This window comes from Acomys minous (assembly GCF_964271855.1).
Source record: "Acomys minous genome assembly, chromosome: 13".
Taxonomy (NCBI): domain Eukaryota; kingdom Metazoa; phylum Chordata; class Mammalia; order Rodentia; family Muridae; genus Acomys; species Acomys minous.
This window is the reverse complement of record NC_140495.1, coordinates 14,943,192-14,964,421: the sequence shown is the minus strand read 5'-3', so window position 1 is coordinate 14,964,421 and position 21,230 is coordinate 14,943,192. Positions and strand designations below refer to the sequence as shown.

General features: G+C 48.9%; 1 protein-coding gene and 1 long non-coding RNA gene across 2 annotated transcripts in view; both read right to left on the bottom strand.

Annotated features, from left to right (window-relative positions):
* Positions 1–12,697, bottom strand: part of BSN (bassoon presynaptic cytomatrix protein) — a 97,239-nt gene extending 84,542 nt beyond the window's left edge. Inside the window, exon 1 of the mRNA XM_084752786.1 lies at positions 12,450–12,697. Within this exon, the coding sequence (XP_084608912.1) occupies positions 12,450–12,682 (233 nt within the window). The 5' untranslated portion in view covers positions 12,683–12,697. The remainder of the gene's footprint in view (positions 1–12,449) is intronic.
* A 1,189-nt stretch (positions 12,698–13,886) lies between these two features.
* Positions 13,887–20,710, bottom strand: LOC311580636. Its single transcript, XR_014773533.1, has 3 exons — positions 20,657–20,710; positions 14,872–15,004; positions 13,887–14,149 (listed from the first exon to the last, which is right to left on the bottom strand). It is a non-coding gene; the product is annotated as an uncharacterized lncRNA (long non-coding RNA).
* Positions 20,711–21,230: the final 520 nt, after the last annotated feature.

Here is a 21,230-nt window from a genome sequence, read left to right as displayed (position 1 = left end):
GCCTGGATCGGTGAATTCTAGCCAGCTTGCAGATATATGAGAGAGATTTTTTTTTTCCTTTTTGGTTTTTTGAGACAGAGTTTCTCTGTGTAGCCTTGGATGTCCTGGACTTGCTTTGTAGACCAGGCTGGCCTTGAACTCACAGCAATCCATCTGCCTCTGCCTCCCAAGTGCTGGGATTAAAGGCATGCACCATCACTGCCTGGCAAGATTTTTTTTTTAACTGTTATTTGAAGCCACTGAATTTTGGCTGATTTATTGTGCAATAAAATGGTGAAAACAGATAACTGATCAAAAAACAATTCTCCCAAATTGAAGACTAACTGGAATAAAAGAGCTTAATTTTATATCCTATTAATGGCATAACCACTCAGGGAAGAATAATTTCTAATAACTGTGAGACATGAACCTATATATCTCTGGAAAGATATAACCTAAAGACAAAATATACCACAGGGAATCTTAAATTACATGCACTAGTATTATTGCTAGTAAAAAAAAAACCTACATTATTTTAAAATAAATAATACACATATATGCATATTCTATACTCTATATTCATATATGCAAATATGTTAGAAAAAGTCAACACATAATAATAACAATGTCCAAAGACCTTAAAGAAGTGGGTTTTTGTTGTGGGCATGCCAGCACACACCTATAAGTCCAGCAGTGGGTGACAGAGGGGGAGAGTCAGGAGTGGGTTCTGAGCTTCAGACTCGGGTCCTCACGCATGGCAGCGCGCTCCTTTCCAACTGAGCCATCTTCCCAGCCCCTCCCGACCACATTTTCTCCTTCTTTGTATATTTGGGGTTTTTGTCTGTTGAGCACCTGCTGCTCCTGGGAACACAGGCCCTACACAGCCAAAGGCTAGTGTACCTAAGGAAAAGCCAGCAGGAAAAGAACAGGCCTGCACAGTGATCCCTCTGCAGTACACAGGGGCTGCTGGCCTCTCTGATCTGACTTTGACTCTCCCTCTCTCCCCCGCTGGCAGCTCTCCAAACATTAGCTAGCAAGGCCATGGCCGTGAAACTCTAACACTGGCCATTCAAAGTCAGATGTAGGGGTCGGGGAAGTGGGCTCAGAGCATGACTCCTGAAACAAGCGTACTGCCTTAGTTATCGCCCTCCACACTCGGCCTTCATACAGAGATGGTCTGCGTGAGGCTGGACAGGCATGGGGATAGCGTCCATAAAGATCTTAGAAAGGCACAGGAGGACGTTCTTGTTACATGAGTGAAGGCTCTCAGTCCTCAGACTGTATCACTCATAACCCACGTGGCTGGCTAAGCCTGGACCTTGGGCAGGGCAGCCTGGGTAGGCAACTGTCACCACTACAGCCAAAGGACCAGGAGATGTCAAGGCCAGAGAAGACCAGACTGAGGAGGTGTGAAAACATGGCGGATGGGAGGCTCATAACGGACACCTGCAAAACCACTGAGTAGAGGGCCAGCCAACAAGAAGTAGGAGGAGAGCCAGCCCAAACACCCAGAATCAAGAGTTCCCAACAGTGGATCTGGCGAGAATGAGCAAAGGCTGCGGACACTTCAGCCTTCATATCAAAGCGGCACTGTGCCTGGGGAGTTGACAGCAGCCGTTCTGGCATCCACTAGGGGCTGGGTTAGATGTGCAAACTAAAACAGAGACAGAGCACACACATTATCTGCTAAACCCTCACATACTGGGCAGTGACTCCTCAGGAGATCTGTTTGGGCTGTGTCCACAAAGTCCTGGGGCTGCTCTTCCCTCTAAAATGAAGGTGACAACCCAAGCACCCAACTGCTTATGTGGGGCTAACCTCTTTTGGGCTGACCTCTTCCTTATGTCACCTTCTTCCCCTCACACTGACCAGAGCACCTGCAGTGGGTGGAACAATACTCAGGAGGGGATGCACGGCAGGGAATGGTGAGCCTACAGCAGGCTCTGCTGGCCTAGGATTCACTTGCAGCATTGCTGCTGGCTGCTTAGCCCAGTGCAAGGAGGCCAGTGGCTTTCCAAGCAGCCACCTGGAGGAAAGGTGCTGGAGAGCCTTCGCCTGGCTCCAGGCTTGACTTAGGTTGTCCATTCTGGGAAATCTTAACACAGCAAATGAGCCAGCCTCTATTTACAGCTGCTTCTAATTCCCCTAAAGGACATACGCTGTGCTTTTTATTTATAATCTTGTTCTGTTTGAGACAGGATTTCATTCTGCATCTCAGGCTGATAACTATTTAACACACGCTGGCCTGGAACCCAGGGTGACCCTCCTACTCGTCCCTGAATGCTGGGGCTACAGGTGTGAGCTGCCAGGGCCCGCTGATGACCTTGACTTCTATTCTCAGTGGGGCTGAAGAACAGTGCGAGAACCTCGTCTTTCCTTGTTACGCTCACAGAATCCAGGTGTCAAAGGTGAATAGGGCTTTGGAGATTGTCTAGTTAAGCCCTTCATTTTAGAGATGATGAAACTGGAGACTTGGAGTCCTGAGTGTGGATCGGTGGTGGGGTGTTTACCTAACACAATCCTCTGAAGCTCAAAAGGAAAACGAGAACATCCTAAAGATCTACCTGGCGCGTATACTCGGTGTGGAGTCTGGGGCAACATCAAATGATTCAAGCCTGGGTTTCTGATCTTCATCCAGGAAGCCCACTATCCCTCATCCTACACTGTCCTTTATCCAAATGTCCTACTTCCTGATCCTTTTGCCTCCGCACAGCCCTCCCCATCCTCTTGCTAAATTTTCCATCGTCTCTGAGCAGGAGGCAGGGAAATGACACGGCTCTCCAGCTGTGCTCAGTGTAAGGCATTTTGGGTTGCTAACGTCTGCTAGCTAGCTCTTCTGAATCGCTCATCTTAGGTCTTTGGAGCTCCCAACAGAATAAGCTAATGTTTTGAATGTGTTTTGTAAGCTGTAAAACACTATACAAATATATGTTCTGCTATTTTAGGATATGGGATAATACAATCCCTTCAGATTGTGCCTTTGATTATGCTACCTCTGTAAGACAAAGAGAAGCAGAGACGAGAAGGACAAGAAGGAAGAGGGAAGGGAGGGTAAAGATCTGGAAACATCCTCTGTCTCTCCCCAGACCACAAGTCCATTGAGGCTGGAGCCTGCTCATTCTATGCCTCTTCCTTTGTTCTCGTGGCTCAACCAAGGAGAAGCTCACCAAATGGTTCCCTTTAAAGCCCTCTACACCTGCCCTCAGGAGGCAGAGCCAGGCGGATCTTTGTGAGTTCGAGGCCAGCCTGGTCTACACAGCGAGCCCAGGGCAGCCAAGGCTACACTGAGAAAGCATGTCTCGAAAAACCAAAAAATAAAAAATAAAATAGATAAAATGAATAAAATAAAACTCTCTACACCAGACATAGTGGTTATGACCCCATCACTCAAAAGGCTGAGCCAAGAAGCCTTAATAATCAGTCTGGGCTACATAGAGAGACACTGACAAACCAAGCTGAGATGGATATGCAGCACAGAAGTAAAGTATCAGTCTAGTGTGCATGCGGCCTCTGGGTTCAAATCCCAGCACCACATAGACTGGGCTTGATGGCACATACCTGTAATCCTAGCACTCTCAAAGTAGAAAGGAAGATCACAACTCTAAATTTTTATTTAATTTTATTTTATTTTGTTTTTTTTGAGACAGAGTTTCTCTGTATAGCCTTGGCTATCCTGGACTCACTTTGTAGACCAGGCTGGCCTCGAACTCACAGAGATCCAACTGGCTCTGCCTCCCTGAGTACTGGGATTACAGCAGTTTGCCACCATGCCCATCTCACAATTCCAAAATTATCCTCAGCTACACTAGGAGTTTGAGGCCACCCTGAGCTATGTGAGACCCTGCCTCAAACAAAGAAAAAAAAAATCTACTTCTGGACTGAGGATTTAGCTCAGCAGTAGAACATTTGCCTAGGGTGTATCAGGCCTTGGGTTCAACTACCAGCATCAAAATAAGTAATAAATTTTAAGTTAACAAGACCCCTTCTATTTCACTAAAAAGAATCCCAAGGGTTCCCATATACAAAAGTCCAGAAGAGGACCATGCAGAGACATTGGTCAAAGGCTACCAACTCTAAGTTAAACAGGAAGGATAAATTCAAGAGACCTATTGGATATCATCATAACTACATGTGATAGCAGTGATATATTCTTGAAAAAAAAAAAACACTGAGTAGATCTCAACTATTTTCACCACAAGAAAATAATGGAATAAATACATTAATTTTACATATTTTAAAGCATTGTGTGGCATATAATAAATACTGTTAGTTTAAAAGCCTGGTGTAACGGTCCACGCCCATGACCCCAGCACTTGGGAGGAGGAGGTGAAGAGGAGGATGACAAACGCAAGGCCAGCTTTGGTTACATGAGCCCTCTCTCTCCACCCCACCCTCCAAAAATACTTAGGCTCAGTGAGTAAAGTGCTTGCCTGCCACACACAAGCATGACCTGTTTGAACCCCGAGAATCAACTTAAAACCCAGATGTGGTGGCAGGTGTCTCTAACTGCGGCAGCCCTGCAATGAGATGGGAGCTGGACTGGCCTAGACAGCCATGAACAAGAGACCGTGCCTGAGGCAGGAGAGATGGTTCAATGGTGAAGACCACTTCCTGCTTTTCCAAAGGAGCAGGGTTTGATCTTCAGCACCCATGTTGGGCGGCCTAGACTGTTTGTAACTTCAGCTCTGTGCAAATCTGGTGCCTCTTGCCTCCACAGGCACTGACATTCGCAAACCCTCATATAGACTTATCCATACACACAAAAGCAAAATATTTTGTGAGTTTGAGGCCAGCCTGGTCTACAAAGGGAGTCCAGGACAACCAAGGCTACACAGAGAGACCCTGTCTCAGGAAAAAAAAAAGTAAAATATTTTCAAATGGTGCTAGAGAGCTACGTGTAATGGCACACAACTTTAGTCCCAGCAAGCAGGAGGCAGAAGCAGGCAGATTTCTGAGTTCAAAGCCAGCCTGGTCTAACAGAAAGTCCCAAGACTTCCAGGGCTGCATAAGAGAGCCTGTCTCAAAAAGATAAAATAGAGAGTGCAGAGGACTAGAGGGATGGCTCAGTGGTTAAGAGCACTGGCTGTTCTTCCAGAGGCCCAGGGTTCAAGTCCCGAAACCTACATGGCAGCTCACAACTGTCTGTAATTCCAATTCCAGGGGACCCGACGTCCTCCTCCAGCCTTGGTGGGCACCAGACATGCACATGTTACATAGGTTTACATGTAAGCACACACCCAGACACATAAAATAAAATAATTAAAAAATTTAAAGAGAGAGAGAGACCCTGCCTCAAAGTGGTAGGTAAGGCCCCCCCCTTCTCTCTCTCTCTCTCTCTCTCTCTCTCTCTCTCTCTCTCTCTCTCTCTCTCTCTCTCTCACACACACACACACACACACACACACACACACACACACGTGCACGTTGTCCCTTGCTACCTGTCCCACCCCCACCAGCAATATACTAATATGAGTATTGAGAAAAGTCCTTATCTTCCCTCTTTTCCAAATCATCCACATGTCTAAGTGATTATTCGGAAGCATCCTTGTGAGGATCATTTTCCTCCCTAAACCAGTGTCGCTAGACAGCCCTGGCTCATTTGAAGACCAGGGACAGCCCCAGGTAGGACAGACTGGGGTATCTTCTTATGAGCTCCCGGGTAAGCAGGCAGGGCTCTTTGATCCCCTCTGCACATGAGACCAGGTCTCAGAAACCTCTACTTCCTCTCGGTTTCCTGACCTTTGACTCTGACAGCAGAGCCACCTGCTTTAGGGCAGCCAGGTTTCCGTAGGCGCGTCTGGGCTTGATGCTAAAAAGGACCTAAAAGGTTCCAGTGTGCCTCCAGGTAATTTTCTTGTTCGAAAGAAGTGGGGGACAGCAGATAAAGACTCTTCTAGACCAAAGTTCTCATCACAACCTTGGGTGTACCAGGCTCAGCTGCTCAGATCCTAAGTAAGTTAGACAGGAAAGGAGAATGCCACGGGTATGGGTTGGGGATAGTGGGAGAGCAGCACCTGCCTAGCCCAGCATGCACCAGGCCTTGGGTTTAGTTCCCAGAACTATAAAAACAGTACAACACAGAGAATGACCAGCAGACACCCATCCACTAGAGGCCCAGCCTGTAGGAAGGGAACCACAGAGGATAGAAAGCCAGAATTCCAGCCACCTTAACCCAGAGAGCCACAGTGCAGGGTCCCAACCATCGCCAACCTCCCTCCCCCCCACACACACACTATGCTTATAAGTGGGGATGGCAGATGGTCCTGTTGGAAAGGAGCTCGGGCTAGTCGCTGAATGCAGTGCTTATACCAGCATGACATGCTTCTGGCAATGGGAGGGTTGCGGCAGGAGTCCCCACAGCTAGACGGGTCACCAAGCCTATGACTGGTCACTCATATCCTAATTGTGGCACTCAGCCCCTGATGCAGACCTCAGCCACCAGTTCACTGCTTACAAACAGTTCCCAGGCAGGAAGGACAAGAGGGGCCAGGCCAGACGGGGCTGCAGGATTCGCGTGGGCTGGCAGGTCGAGAGAGAAATAAAACGCCTAGCAGCCGGCCTAGGGTATGAAGCAGCCGTCCAATAACTATAGTTAGAACTAATACAACAGGGCAATGAGTCCCAGCTTTACAGGGCAGGCCCATGGGGTCCAGGAACAAGACCAGTGAGATGAAGCCCTCAAACCTGTTGTCATGCAGCTTCCTACTTCACGTGAGCAGGGGTCAAAGGGCACGACCCTGAAAGCTTTGGCTTCTTAAACTCAGAACCAAACCAATTCAGAAGGAGAATTTCCGAGAAAGAAGAGAAAAGGCGAACCCACTACACTGTTCTTTGGCTCCCAAATTAGTCCCAAGCCAGGCTCTATTTTTAATGGCTTCCTCCTCCTCCACATCTGAACCCTTCAGTAAACTTCTTGTAAAGGTAGAATTCCAGCCACGCATGATGGCACAGGCCTGCCATCTTTGCACTTCCAAGGCTGAGGCAGGAGGATTGAGACTTTGAAGCCTTCCTCGGCTAAACAAAATAAGTTCAAGATCAAACTAAGCCACACAGCAAGGCTTGGTCTCAAAATCAAAAGCCAAGTGTGGCGGGCCAGCATTTGTCTAGCTTGTATGAAGGCCCTGGGCTTGAACCCCAGCACTGCTAATAATAATAATAATAATAATAATAATAATAATAATAATAATAATAATAGTGATGAAATGTGAATCTGAATAGACTCCAAATACAATGTCCAATTTTCAGGAAAATACTGGCTAAGACTATTTATTTATTTATTTATTTTTAGGTTTTTTTTTGGGGGGGAGGGGGGTTGAGACAGGGTTTCTCTGTGTAGCCTTGGCTATCCTGGATTCGCTTTGTAGACCAGGCTGGCCTCGAACTCACAGTGATCTGCCTGCCTCTGCCTCCCGAGTGCTGGGATTAAAGGCGTGTGCCACCACGCCCGGCTTATTTTTAGTTTTTTTGAGACAGTGTTTCTCTGTGTAGCCTTGGCTGTCCTGGACTCACTTTGTAGAACAGGCTGGCCTCGAACTCACAGAGATCCCCCTGCCTCTGCCTCCTGAGTGCTGGCATTATAGCTTTATGCCATCGCACCCTGGTTGCTAATACATGTCTTAAATGACACCACAAGAATGCAGTTAACATAGTCCAGAATATGAAGACTCACAGAGCAAGAGACTCAGATTTGTAATACATAAGTTACAAAACAAACAAATTGAGACAGTCTATCAGTTTAAAGAGGCTACATTTGCCATGTATGTCACAGTTTGAACAAACCAACTGTAAAAATCTATAATACAACCAGAAGACAGAACCACATCCAAATAGTCCCTGAGATTAAGAACAGATTGTTGAGGGGCTGGAGAGACAGTTCAGCAGCTAACGTGTGTCCTGCTCTTGCAGAGGCCCCAGGTTCCGTTCTCAGCATCCGTACTGGGCGGCTCAAAATACCTATACCCAGCTCGAGAGATCCAGTATTTTTGGCCTCTTCTGTCACTTGAACTCCGGTGCATATCCACACACAGAGAACACAAATACACATAACTAAAAACAAATCTTTTTTAAGAGGACAGGCTGTTGTCTGCACAATTAGCTTGGAGGCAGAGCGCATGCCTCGCATTCCTGAGGCCCTGGGTTTGATTCCTAGCAAACCTTCCTAGGGAAGAAAGCAATGCCTGCTTAGCTACGATAATGGCAAGATGGTTACATTCATCAGAGCTCATTTCTTGGAAGTGTAGACTGCAGGGCTGATGACAGAATGCTGGAACGTCTGCAATTTGTTTCACTAGGAAGGGAGGGAGATAAACTATCGGCTGTGAGTTGACCTGGCTGTGGCTGCGTGATTGGCACATGGGACTTCATTACACTGTCCCCTCTATTAGTATGTATGCTGAAATTTTCCAGAATAATCTTGTCTTGGTTTTGTTGTTTGTTTGTTTAAATAGCCTGTCTTCTCTTAATTCTCCACTAGAAAAAAAAAGTTTTTTAATTCAGAGCCAGGCACGATTGCTCACACCTGTAGCCCCGTGGCACTTAGTCCTGGCATTTGTAAAGCCGAGGCAGACAGGGCAGCGTGATTCCAAGGCCACCCTGGGTTACGTGGTGAATTCCAGGGCAGCTCAGGGTACTGAGTTACACTCGGTCTCCAAAAAACAAACAACATAAAAACACCTACAGCATTTCCACAGCCCCATGAGTGCTGGGGACACTATTACCAAAGCTGCTTCTTTCTCCTGGCAAGAAATCCCCCCTCGGGGTAAAAATGACAATGTCACTATTCTAAAGGAAGGTCACTTTAATACATACCTGTACTCCCCCCCCCCCCCCCCCGAACCAAGAAAAACTCGGCCGCTGGGGCCAAACAAGGCTTCTGAAGAGAGATGACCGTTCTTTCCAGACCTGGCAATCGCGTCCTATCTCCACCCACCCCTTTTGAGCGTGGGTCTCTCATGTTCACAGAGAGGCTTGAAGCCAGAAAACCTTAGTGGTCATCCTGTTGCTGCCCCCACCTCTTAGCGCTGGGATTGCCGGTTTGCATGAGATGCCCAGCTTGTTATATGAGGGCTGGGATTTGAACTCAGGTCCTCGTGGTTGTGTAGAAAGCCCTCTTAACCACTGAACTATCTCTCCACCCTTTCTTTGTGTAATTTTTGTTTTTATGCATATGGGTGTTTTGCTTGCGTGTATGTCTATATACCACCATGTGTGCCTAGTGTCCACAGAGACCAGAAGAGACCCTAAGACCCTGCAACCGGAGCTATGGATGGCTGTGACCTAACAGCTGGGTGCTGGGATTGAAGCCAGGACCTCTAGAAGATTGGTGCTCTTTACTACTGAACCATCTCTCTAGTACCCAGTAACTAGGGTTGGTGTTGGTGGTGGTGGTGGTGGTGGTGTGGTACGGGGACTTGAATCCACGGCCACATAGGTGCTAAGTAGGTGCTCTGCTACTGTACTACCTCCCAGCTCCTTTTTTTTGTTTGTTTGGTTGGTTTGTGTTTGGTTGGTTGGTTGGTTGGTTGGTTGGGGTTTTTTGGTTTTTCGAGACAGCGTTTTCTCTGTGTAGCCTTGGCTGTCCTGGACTCACTTTGTAAACCAGGGTGGTCTTGAACTCACAGTGATCCGCCTGCCTCTGCCTCCTGAGTGCTGAGATTAAAGGCGTGCGCCACCACGCCTAGCTCTCAGCAATTTTTTTCAAAAGCATTTTCTCAGGTACTTACAAGGACTGGTTTTAATCTGGTAGTCTGTTATGGATACATGTGCAGGCAAAATTCCATCATCTTGTGCCCTTGCTGTACATTGATACATCTCTGTAAATAAGGGAGTGAGTGAGTGAGTGATGCCCCTTCTTCTAACAGGATGTGGCCCCTACCAGGCCGCTTAGCTTAGAAAAGTAGAGTCTGACACTGAGACCAGATTTCTTCCAATCTGTGGCTGCTTGGGAAAAGCAGAGCTGATAAAATTCTATGAGGTGAACCCGAGACCAGAAACAGAAAAGCCTTCCTTGTAGCACTCTACAGTGCCCAACGCTCCACCACCATCCCCATAGGCTAAGAGACGCCACTGCCGTGGTGGCGCACGCCTTTAATCCCAGTACTCGGGAGGCAGAGGCAGGCGGATCGCTGTGAGTTCGAGGCCAGCCTGGTCTACAAAGTGAGTCCAGGACAGTCAAGGCTACACAGAGAAACCCTGTCTCGAAAAACCAAAAAAAAAAAAAAAAAAAAAAAAGAGACGCCACTGCTATGGGTGTGGCAGCACCGATGCTCACTGAATTCAAGTCAGGCTTTTCAGCCTCTAACGCTGAAGCCACCCCCTCACGGAGCCCAAGTCAGCTGCACAGCATGAGGATGAAGGAACCAATTCAGCCTGAGGTGACGGGAGGTGACATGGCAATAGGAAAGTTCCCAGGATTCAGCTCCCTAGGAACCTCACTGCTGTTCTTCTGTGGGGTTAAAAACATTAATCACGCCTTCTTTTGACCCCCTTCTTCCCCCCCCCAATACTATGAGGTTTCTGACTGCTACAAAATTCAAGATCTTATAGGAAACAAACATATCTCTGTGCAATGCTCTTTGCTGAACGCCTAGAGGCACATGCCACAGGGGCCGTTTTCTCCATCAGTGGGCCAATCTGTTCATCGGCATCTCAGAACAGAACATGCTAAATTTGGTATCAGGTACCTGAGACGCACTGGTGAGAGGAAGCAGAAGCCACTCCAACCCTGAAGGAGAGACAGACAGACAGAAGCAGCTGTCTGGTTAGCTGAGATGCCGTGATAAACTGACCAGCAGCTAGGAGAGTGACTCGTGCCCCCTAAGGTCCTCATGTCTTGAGTGCTGCTGACAAACACTGGGAACACAGGCCCAGGTGTGAGCCCTGCCCACAGCTGGCAAGATATGCTGTGACCTGCTCTGTCCAGCGAGAGCCCACATTTTCTTCACACAGGGCAATGCTTGGGTCTGCCCTGTAGCAGGATTGATAGGCAGAACAGAAATGGAACAGTGAGGAGTGTGGGCAGTATGCAGCAGCCTCCTTCCTGTCCCCCTGAACTGCCAGGCCTTTCCCAAATTCCATATGCTTGTCTCTGCAACATCTGATAAACTGCTAGTAGAGTCGCTGGGTTGTTTAACCGGGAGGGAAATGGTAAATACCCCATATGGGGCTCAACAACAGGATGTTTTTCCGGTCTGCTGCAGCTCTTCCTTGGAGAGAGAGGATTGGAACCTGGTAAGCCTCGTTCTCAAGCTAAAACCCAAACAGCAACTCAACGCACAGCAGGATGGACAGTGTTCGCGGGGCTAAGAGCTGTGTGCTGCTTAGCTGCATTACTGTAACAGCAAATGTAAAATGGGCGAACCCCACTTCTAAAAGGCGTGTTCACAGGCTGGCTTGTCTGAGACAGGTTTCAGGCCACTACCGTCTCATCACCGTGTGTCGGTGTCTAAGAAATGACTTCTGAGGAAATAAACAAGGGAGAGGCATAGTTGGGCGGAAAAGGCAAAGCAACGTATATCTGCAGCTTCAAATGGAGATGCAAGCACCTCCCCCGAGGGGTATACACTACTCCCCAGGCCCAGCTGGTGTAAAAATAACGTCTTCCGTTTTCCCCTGTCATCTCTCGGTAGTCTTCGGTCGGCTGACACAGATTAGCATCTGCATCCTCTGCATTCAGTACAACTTGGTTTTGCAGAATTTGGGTTGGCAACCACCTAAAAGAAGCTGGGCTCAAGATAGTGCCCAGATCTATTCTGTTTAAAACCGTTTTCTGTAGGTTTCAGCTTCCCCGCCGGCTGCAGGTGTTGATCTAAATCATTAAGCCCGTGAGTTCATATCTGGTGGGAGGTAATTCAATAGCATTTTTGCTTCACCTGAAAGTGTTCACTAACCCTCGATCAAAGCACATGACTGTGAGTATTATCGGGCCTGATAGTATCCAGTGGGCAATTTCCCTTTCCTCAAAGACAGTGACAGCCACAAAATGCTTAAGGAAAGCAAAAGACCAAGTTCACGGTTCAACTATACCCGTCTCTGCCTATTCCTAGCAGTGACACTTATCTTCCCTGACAGCCACTCCCATTGTGCTCTGCCTCGACCCAACACAATGGACATATGCAGACACTGGCAGCCGGGAGGATGTCTTCCATCCCATTGCTCCCCTGTGCAGAGGGACCAGGCTAAGGTTACATAAGCCCCTCCTGAGCTGTTGGGCCCCTGCGCTATGGGGAAGAGAATTGGGGGACTGTGACGAAGTCACGGTCTGCAGGCCCTGACTAACCCTGTACTCACCATCCTGTCCTGTCAAGGCGGGGCAGCTAGACACCTAGGGTTGCCCCGCCTCGACCACCCAGCTCATGCCAATCTGGCAGGATCCGAACCTGGCTATCCACTAGATCGTGGGATTCCAGGCCCTGGCCCCAGACTCGGATCGTAGCTCCCTGCCCCCCAGGCGCCCAGACGCGCACTCTTACCTGCCCGGGCCGGGGCCGGGGCCGGGGCCGGGGCCGGGGCCAGGGCCAGGGACCTGACCGAGACCAGGGGCCGGGGGTCCAGGCGCTCGCGCAGCGCCAGCCGCGGGGAGCTGTCCGCCGCCAGCTAGTGCTGAAGGCGGCTTCCCTGCTCCGGGGCCCGGACCCAGACCAGAGCCTCCGGGCGGCAGCGGCCCTTCGGCCCCGCCGCCCTCCAGGCTGGCCTCGTTGCCCATGGTGGGCAGGCGGGCGGGCGGGCGGGGTCGGGGTCGCACTGCGCCCGGGCAGGCGGCTCCCGGGCGGCGCTCACACTCTCCGCTCTACCGCTGCTGCCGCCATCTCCCAGCTCGGCTCGCACCGCCGCCTGCCGCTGCGCATGCGCGTCGCGCGGGCCCCTGCACACGCCCCCCCCCCTCCCCGCGCGCGCGTTCACGCCAGCCCCTGAAGACTCGTGTCCACGCACCAGCCTCAGGGTCGCCGGGAAAAGGGCCCCGGAGCCCGCGCATGCGCCCTCCACGGCTAACGCGGCCCACAAGTGCTGAATGAAACTCTGCAGCGACGGGCGGTTGCGTTCCGCCGGACCCCTGTGGAGGTTCACTGCACCTTAGAAGCGACCTAAGAGCCAAGAGTGGTGGCCTACGCATGTAATGCCAATCTTTGGGAGGTTGAGGCAGGAAAATCAAGGTCATCCTCAGATACATAGGGAGTTCGAGGCCAGCCTACACCAAACCATTTTAAAAGAAAAAGAAGGCCAGTAAGAGGGCTCACTAGGTAAAGGTGCTTGCTGCCGAGTTTGATGCTGTGCGTTTAGGGACCCATATGGTGAAAGGAGAAGAACAACTTCCACACTCTGTCCTCTGATCTCCACACCTCCCGTACCACCAGCCAGCCATACACATATACAAATAAAAATGTCTTCTTTTAAAAGCGTGTCTAGAGCGATGACTTAGCAGTTACGAATGTATACTGCTCTTCCAGAGGACCTGAGAAGGGTTCCCAGCACCCATGTCAGTGGACTCAACTGTAATTTTAGTTCCAGAAGGATCCTATGACTCTAGCCTCAAAAAAAACTTCAGCACTTAAAATGCACAGACCCACACACACACATGCATACTTAATAATAGTATCCCTGCATAATGCACACACCTTTAATCAGTACTTGGGAGGCAGAAGTATGTAGATCTCTGTGCGCTCAATGCCATCCTGATCTACAGAATGAGTTACAGGACACCCAAGGTTACATAGAGAGATCCTGTTTCAAAAATAATAAATATGAGGCAGGTGGATCTCTGTGAGTTCGAGGCCAGCCTGGTCTACAAAGTGAATCCAGGACAGCCAAGGCTACACAGAGAGACCCTGTCTCAAAAAGCAAAAACAAAACAAAACATAAAAGAACCAGTCATTAAAAAAAAAAAAAACAGTCATTGTGGTGCATGCTTTTATTTCCAGTGCTTGGGAGCAGAGGCAGGAGGATTCTGTGAGACATCAACCTTGTTTATGTAGAAAGTTCCAGAACGCGCTATTGTAGTATTCAGGTTACTTCCTTGGAGTAACGTGAATGTAGCAGGAGACTGAGATGGTGGCTGAAGCGTAGTAAGAACAGGTCTTCAGTGAGAGGCCACCAGAGTGGGGTTCATAGGACACACCGGAGTTCGAAAGGCTCATGGACAGGAGCCTGCTCAGAGAAGCCATAGAACAGGAGCCTGCTCAGAGAAGCCATAGAAGAAGAGAAAAGATGTTGGGCTAGACCATCAGGGGTTGGATGCTGTCTCTAAGAAAAACCATCCAGATTGCAGTGGGATTCGTACTTCGGCCTCGTCCCATGAACCCAGGGTCTCAGGAAGCAGCCCAGGGAGAGAGGGTGTGCAGCTCTGGACGCTGCAGAACACTGGGGACAGAGAAGAGACGTTCATGTTTAGTAGTGGCCTTGAGCTGTGGCCCTCAGGGACTGTCCAGGAGGAGGGTTGAGAGGTTCCCCCTCATCAACCTGGGAGTTTGCTGACTTTCCTCTTCCTCATGTGACGGGAAGGGGGGAAAAGAAAGGTAGGAAGGAGCCGGGCGTGGTGGCACGCGACTTAAGACTTTAATCCCAGACTCGAGAGCAGAGGCAGGGGGATCACTATGAGTTCAAGGCCAGCCGGGTCTACAAAGCGAGTCCAGGACAGCCAGAGCTACACAGAGAAACCCTGTCTCAAAACCCAAACCAAACCAAAAAGCTCTAACCTGGCCTGGAATAATCCAGGTGAACAGCAAAGGACAGAGCCATGTTGTGTGTTCAGGAACAGAGCCCGGCCCTTCCTCTAAGCACCCAAAGCCGAAGCGCCTTTTCCCCCCAACCTCTGTGATGGAGCAGGTAAGACAGAGAAGGAATTCAGAGCCCTCCTCCCCCTGCTTCCCCTCCCCCAACGTCCTGGGGTTTTCTGACCTGTCTGCTGTCCTTCTGGCTGAATTCCATAGCCTGTCTGGAACTGAGGGAGGAGAGCCTGCCCTGTGATGTCCTTGCTGTGTTTCCTCTTGTGCTGAAGAGCATCTGTCTCTGTTTCGTGTCTGGTGACTACCTGTGAACAAGTCAACACCTCAGACCGACTACTCCTAGATATGACCTTGGCCTCACCAAGCCCCTGTTTCCTAGTGTACAAAGTTAGAGCATTAGCGGGCCATCTAAAGAAGGTCGTGAGAGCGGAGTCACTGTGGGACACAGTACACAAGCCTGAGAGTCCAGCACATAAAGATAACGCTGCCATTCCCCACCTCTCCTGTGGTGTCTTGGATTTGGGGGATCGGTGACATACAAGCACTATGGGTAGGCCAGGGGCCTGACGTTGTCCTCTGCTAGACTATTTCAGCTTCACAAACATCAGCTGAAAAAAAAAAAAAAAACGAGCTGGGGAGACAAAATGTCTACTCAGCCCAGAGCACCAAAAACAGACAAAAGGAATAAATTCCACCAAGATCCAATTTGGCAAACCAACGAGTTTATTGGACTCACCTAGGAAGCACGAATGACCCCAAAGCAGCCATATCATGGAAAAAGAAAAAAAAAATCTCACAGCCAACATAAATGACAACTCCCCGCACAGAGGCACAGATGGAGTCTCCTTGCCCTCACCTTCAGATAACCTTCCATCCTTTATGCATTCCAACACTTCCCAAGACCACAAGCCACATGCAATTAGAGCAGAATTGCCTATGGAGGCCAAGGAGGTACAAAAGGGACCAGCTGGGATCTTAGGTAAGGGCCTCGACCCTACTAGGAAGGACTGTCCCGAGGTGCGATCTTGGGGAGCGCTGGCCGACAGTCACACCTGTTTTCGATGAAGACAGTAAAGGCTGGTGGCGTTCAAGGGCTGGTGTTCTACAGCACGTGGGCTGGGCCAGGTGGAAGGGGAAAGGCATGTTTGTTTTCTTGTTTCTGTAGAAATCATAGAAGTGGTGGCTTTCCACAGATTCGAGTCAACACGTCCCTAGTTCCTGTGGGAGTAATTAGCCCTACCCAGCCAGCAGGTCTGGGGAGATGTTCTCCTCAGGTGGATTCCTGGCTGTAAGTAGACCTCCAGGGTCTTTGCTACCGTGGTGACAACGGGCATGCACAGAGGACCCAGGAGGAGCTGGAAGTGAAGGCTAGGGACGCCCTTCTCATCTCAAAGTCAAACAACTGCATTCCCTCTGAGGAGCACACTCTGGACACACCTTTCCAGTCCACTTCTGCCCCCAGCATTCATCCCAAAGATACCTCCTGACCTTGGATGGCACTAGGCCCTGCTGGTCTAGAACTCTTGACTCAGCCTTCCGTTTTTCTGTCCTGCCACACAAGTCACCTCTGTCTTCTTTGTCTACACTGGATTTCTCTATAGGAAGATCTTACCTGACTTGTTTGTCTGGCCAAACGTGAGCAGGTCGTTAGGGACTGACCACCCCACTTGCTTCTCCCAAGCTGCTCTGAGCATCTTCTCACTTTCACTTTCCAGAAGTTCTACCACCAACTGGGCTCAAAAACCCCCCAAGGAAGCTGGGCGGTAGTGGTGCATGCCTTTAATCCCAGCACTTGGGAGGCAGAGGCAGGGGAATATCTGAGTTTGAGGCCAGCCTGGTCTACAAAGTGAGTCCAGGACAGTCAGGATATCACAGAGAAACCCAGTCTCAAAAAACCAAAACATAGGGCTGGAGAGATGGCTCAGTGGTTAAGAGCACTGTCTGCTCTTTCAAAGGACCCGAGTTCAATTCCCAGAACCCACATGGCAGCTGTTGACTGTCTGTAACTCCAAGATCTGACACACCCTCACAGCAATGCACATAAATTAAAACTAAATAAAACTATTTTTAAAAAACCAAAACATAACAAATAAAAACAAACCCCTCAGGAAGACCTTTGGCCTTCACTCCCAAATCACCATATTTAGGCTGCTGACCTGGTAAGAGCCAGGGGAAAGAAACAGGCTGCATTCAGTGTCTCCTCATGGAGTGGCTGTTGGCAAGCTGTCTTCCCTCAGGAGAATTCACTAAGCTTGACTGTAAATCAAGTGTGTGTTGTATCTGGTAACATTTCCTTGTAGGTCCAACTGCCGTCTCTCCAGGGACAGCATGGACTCAAAGACGACACAGGAGTTTTCTAGGCCCCTAAGCCTCCCTCGCTGAATGTATCTTCTTCCCAGTCCGGCATGCAAGAAACACATGGCAGACGGTTTTTTGAGCAAATCCAGATGGGAGAAGAATCTATTCACACACCAAAAGGGGATGGATGGGTGGATGCGCACGTGATTGCTTCTTCAGCCTGTGCGCTAAAACACTTGCAAAAGATGTGCAGGAGTGGCGGACCATGCCTGTAGCCCTGCATCTTGCAGGGAGTGAGGGAGACTAAAAGCCCACCTGAGCTATGTACCAACTTAGCTGAAGCAATGGTTCAGCAGTCGAGAGCACCGGCTGGTCTTCCAGAGCAGTGATTCTCAACTAGGGGGTCTTGACCTCTTCGGCAAAGCTTTATCTCCAAAAATATTCACATGACTCATGACAGTAGCAAAATTATAGTTATGAAGTAGCAAACAAAATAAGTTTAATGGTTGTTGGGGGTCCAACTGTAAAGGGTTTCAGCATTACGAAAGGTTGCGAATTGTTGCTCCAGAGTGGCGCAACTTTGATTTCCAGCACCCATGGGATAGTTCTAAATTACCTGTAATTTCATTTCCAGGGAATCTGACACCCTCTTCCGGCCTTGGCAGGCATCAGGCGCACATGATCAGGTGCACAGATGTGAGGTGCACTGGGCAAAACACCCAGACACATTAAAAAAAAAAAAGTCAATGGGGAGTAAAGAAGAAACTTCACAGGGCTGCAGAGGTGCCATGAGCTTGGATGCCCAGCATGTGAAAACCTGGCCATGGGGTGTATTTGTGGCCCCATAAATAAAAATCCATGGGATTCTATGGCCAACCAACCAAGCTATTCCAGGTACAGCATTGAGAGATCCTGTCTCCAAAAAAAAACTAAGGTAGAGAACAAATGAGAAAGACAGCTGATGTCAACTTCCGGCTTCCACACGCACACAGGAATCAGAGTGCAGTTCTCCCACCCCCACCCCCTTCTATGTGCACACGCGAACAAGTACATGTGCATCCCTGCACCCACCGCACCCAAGAAAGCGGTGAAAAGAGTAGGCAATAGATAATGGGTGGGCAGGGATAAGGGGAGATGGCTCAGTGGCTGAAATGCTCCCTACAGAAGCATAAGGACCTCAGCTCAGACGCATACCAGCCCACAAAAAGCCAGGTGGGAGTGGCAGCCTGCCTGGAACCACAGCCTCGGAAGCTGGAGGCAGGGGATCTCAACCACACTGTCTCGCTCTGGGTTACACTGACAGACCCTGCCTCTGTAAATGGGATGGAAGATTGATGGAAGATGATTCTTTTTCGTTTGTTTGTTTGTTTGTTTTGCTTTGTTTTTCAAGACAGGGTTTCTCTGTGTAACAGCCCTGCCTGTCCTGGACCTCCCTCTGTAGACCAGGCTGGCCTCGAACTCTCGGAGATCCACCTGCCTCTGCCTCCCAAGTACTGGGATGAAAGGTGTGCGCCACCACCACCCAGCTGGAAGATAATTCTTAACATCATCCTCAGGCCTCCACATGAGCAACACATGTAACATGTATGCACACCCACATATATGCATAACACCCACTGGAAAAAGAGGGCCCGGAGAGATGGCTCAGCAGTTAAAAGCACATACTGCTCTCCCAGAGAAGCCAGGTTTGGTCCCCTCACCCTTATCAGCTGGCTCAAAACCACCTGTTACTCCATGTTCAGAGGATGCAATGCCTCTGGCCTCTTCAGATACCTGTACTCATGCACACATTTCCCAACACAAAGCATACCCATACAGATAATGAATAGTTATAAAAAATAAAATTTTAGAGCTGGGCATGGTGGTGCACGCCTTTAATCCCAGCACTCAGGAGGCAGAGACAGGCAGGTCGCTGTAAGTTCGAGGCCAGCCTGGACTACAAAAGCGAGTCTAGGACAGCCAAGGCTACACAGAGAGACCCTGTCTCGAAAAACCAAAATAAATAAATAAAATAAAATTTTAATTGAGAAATTATTCAAAATAAGCCTTTTGCTGGGTGGTGGTGCCATATGCCTTTAATCCCAGCACTTGGGAGGCAGATGCTCTCTATGTATGTTGTCCACATGGAGTTCCAGGACAGCCAGGGCTAGGGCTACACAGAGAAACCCTGTGAGAAACCTTGCTCCAAAGCCAAAACAAAACAAACAAGCAAACAAACTAAAATAGCGAGCCTTTAAACTCAGCACTCAGGAAGCAAAGTCAGGAGGATCTCTTTGCATTTCAGGACCACCAGGACTACCTACAGAGACCCTGTGCCAAGAGAGAGAGAGAGAGAGAGAGAGAGAGAGAGAGAGAGAGAGAGAGAAGAAGGAGGAGGAGGAGGAGGAGGAGGAGGAGGAGGAGGAGGAGGAAGAAAAAGAAGAAGAGAAAAGAAAATAAGAAATAAATAGGAAAAGGTTGTAACTCCAGACCTAGGAGCTCTGACGCCCTCTTCTGGCCTCCTCAGTCACTGCATGAATGTGATGGCTAGACATACATTGAAACAGTCATACCAGTTTCAGGACAGCCAGAGCCGTTACACAGAGAAACCTTGCCTCGAAAAATCCAAAAAACCAAACCAAAACAAAATAATAATAATAAATTTAAAACAATTTTAAAATGGGAAAAACATATGCACACAAAAAGAAAGAATGGCCGTGTTGTGAGGTCCACTTAAATCCAACATAACTCAAACATAAGGTCAACATACAGGTGACAAAAATTTTTTTTTTTTTTTTGGTTTTTCGAGACAGGGTCTCTCTGTGTAGCCTTGGCCATCCTGGACTCACTTTGTAGACCAGGCTGGCCTCGAACACACAGTGATCCGCCTACCTCTGCCTCCCGAGTGCTGGGATTAAAGGCGTGCGCCACCACGCCCGGCCAAAAATTTTATTGTAATCAAACCACTACTGATCAGTCAGGACTGCAGAACAGACTCGGGAGCTGACCTGCGACCCTGAAGGGACGTTATACAGCATATTTAAAGGATGCAACCATAAAGTGATGGGGAGCAGGAGGGCTTTAGCACAGTCCAGTCATAGTTTTTAATATTTATTTATTATGTATTCAGTGCTCTGACAGTGTATGACAAAACCGGGAATTATATATCACATTACAGATGGTAGTGAACCACCATGTGGTTGCTGGGAATTGAACTCATGACCAATGGTAGAGGAGTCATCTCTCCAGCCTGTCCAATCATATTTTGACATAAGGGGTTGAGCAAGGGAGTCTCCACCAATCAGGAGTAGGTTCCTGAGCCTGGGAACATGAACTTGTTTGTTCCCAGGGGGATGGAGAGGGATGGAGAAGTTGCCCTTAAGATGGCTGGACTCGGACAACTGTTTCCTTACAACAGTAGGGGTTCAGCTGTTGGGAGGTCCTCAGCTCCCCTACGGCCTGGGACCTTGAACTTAGTTTCTCCCTATGGTTAAATGGAGTCTGAAAATGAAATGGTGGAACTTAGAATACGTTTCTTTTGCTTGTTCTCAACAGCTGAAGCCAATCTGGGATGTTGGGATGCCACAGACACGGGATGGTTTCAGAGAGACTAGGAGAGTTTACACTTAGCTACACACTCTCTCACTCCTTTTCTGCCCCCATCCTGCCACTTGTCTTACCTCTCAATGAAATGCCCAGACTCCTCCACTGGGTGAGAGAAACAGAAACAGAACTGAAAGAGAAAAGAGAGAGAATTCTAGAGGAGAAGATTGCCTTCCTCGTTGAAGTTCATTGGCACCACCCACAGACAAAGGGAATCAGCAGCCTCCCAAGGAGGCTACCAAGAGACTGTATCCTGTCCTACCTAGGTACACACCTCCCCCCCCACCAACCCCCCCATCCCACCCCCTCCCCACACCCCACCCCACCCTGCCTAAACAAACTCATTTGCATAGTACAGTCTTCAGCTGGCCTCCGTTCCTGGAAGAACAGGAAAAAGAATAAAGCTACAAAGTATAGAATTCACCTGCTGGTTTGCCCATGTACAGCCTTTCCCGCTGCAGTGTGCAAATCTTTACTTGCATTATAAAGAGGCAGTTTAAAAAAAAAAATCATCAGAATTGTTTGCCACTGGCATAACCCCACCACCCCTGCATACTGCTCCCAAGAAGAAGGCTAATTAAGCTCCATTGCTATTAGATTTACACACGTTCCAAGGCTTGTTATGACAAGAAAAAAATAATGAAGCTGTGG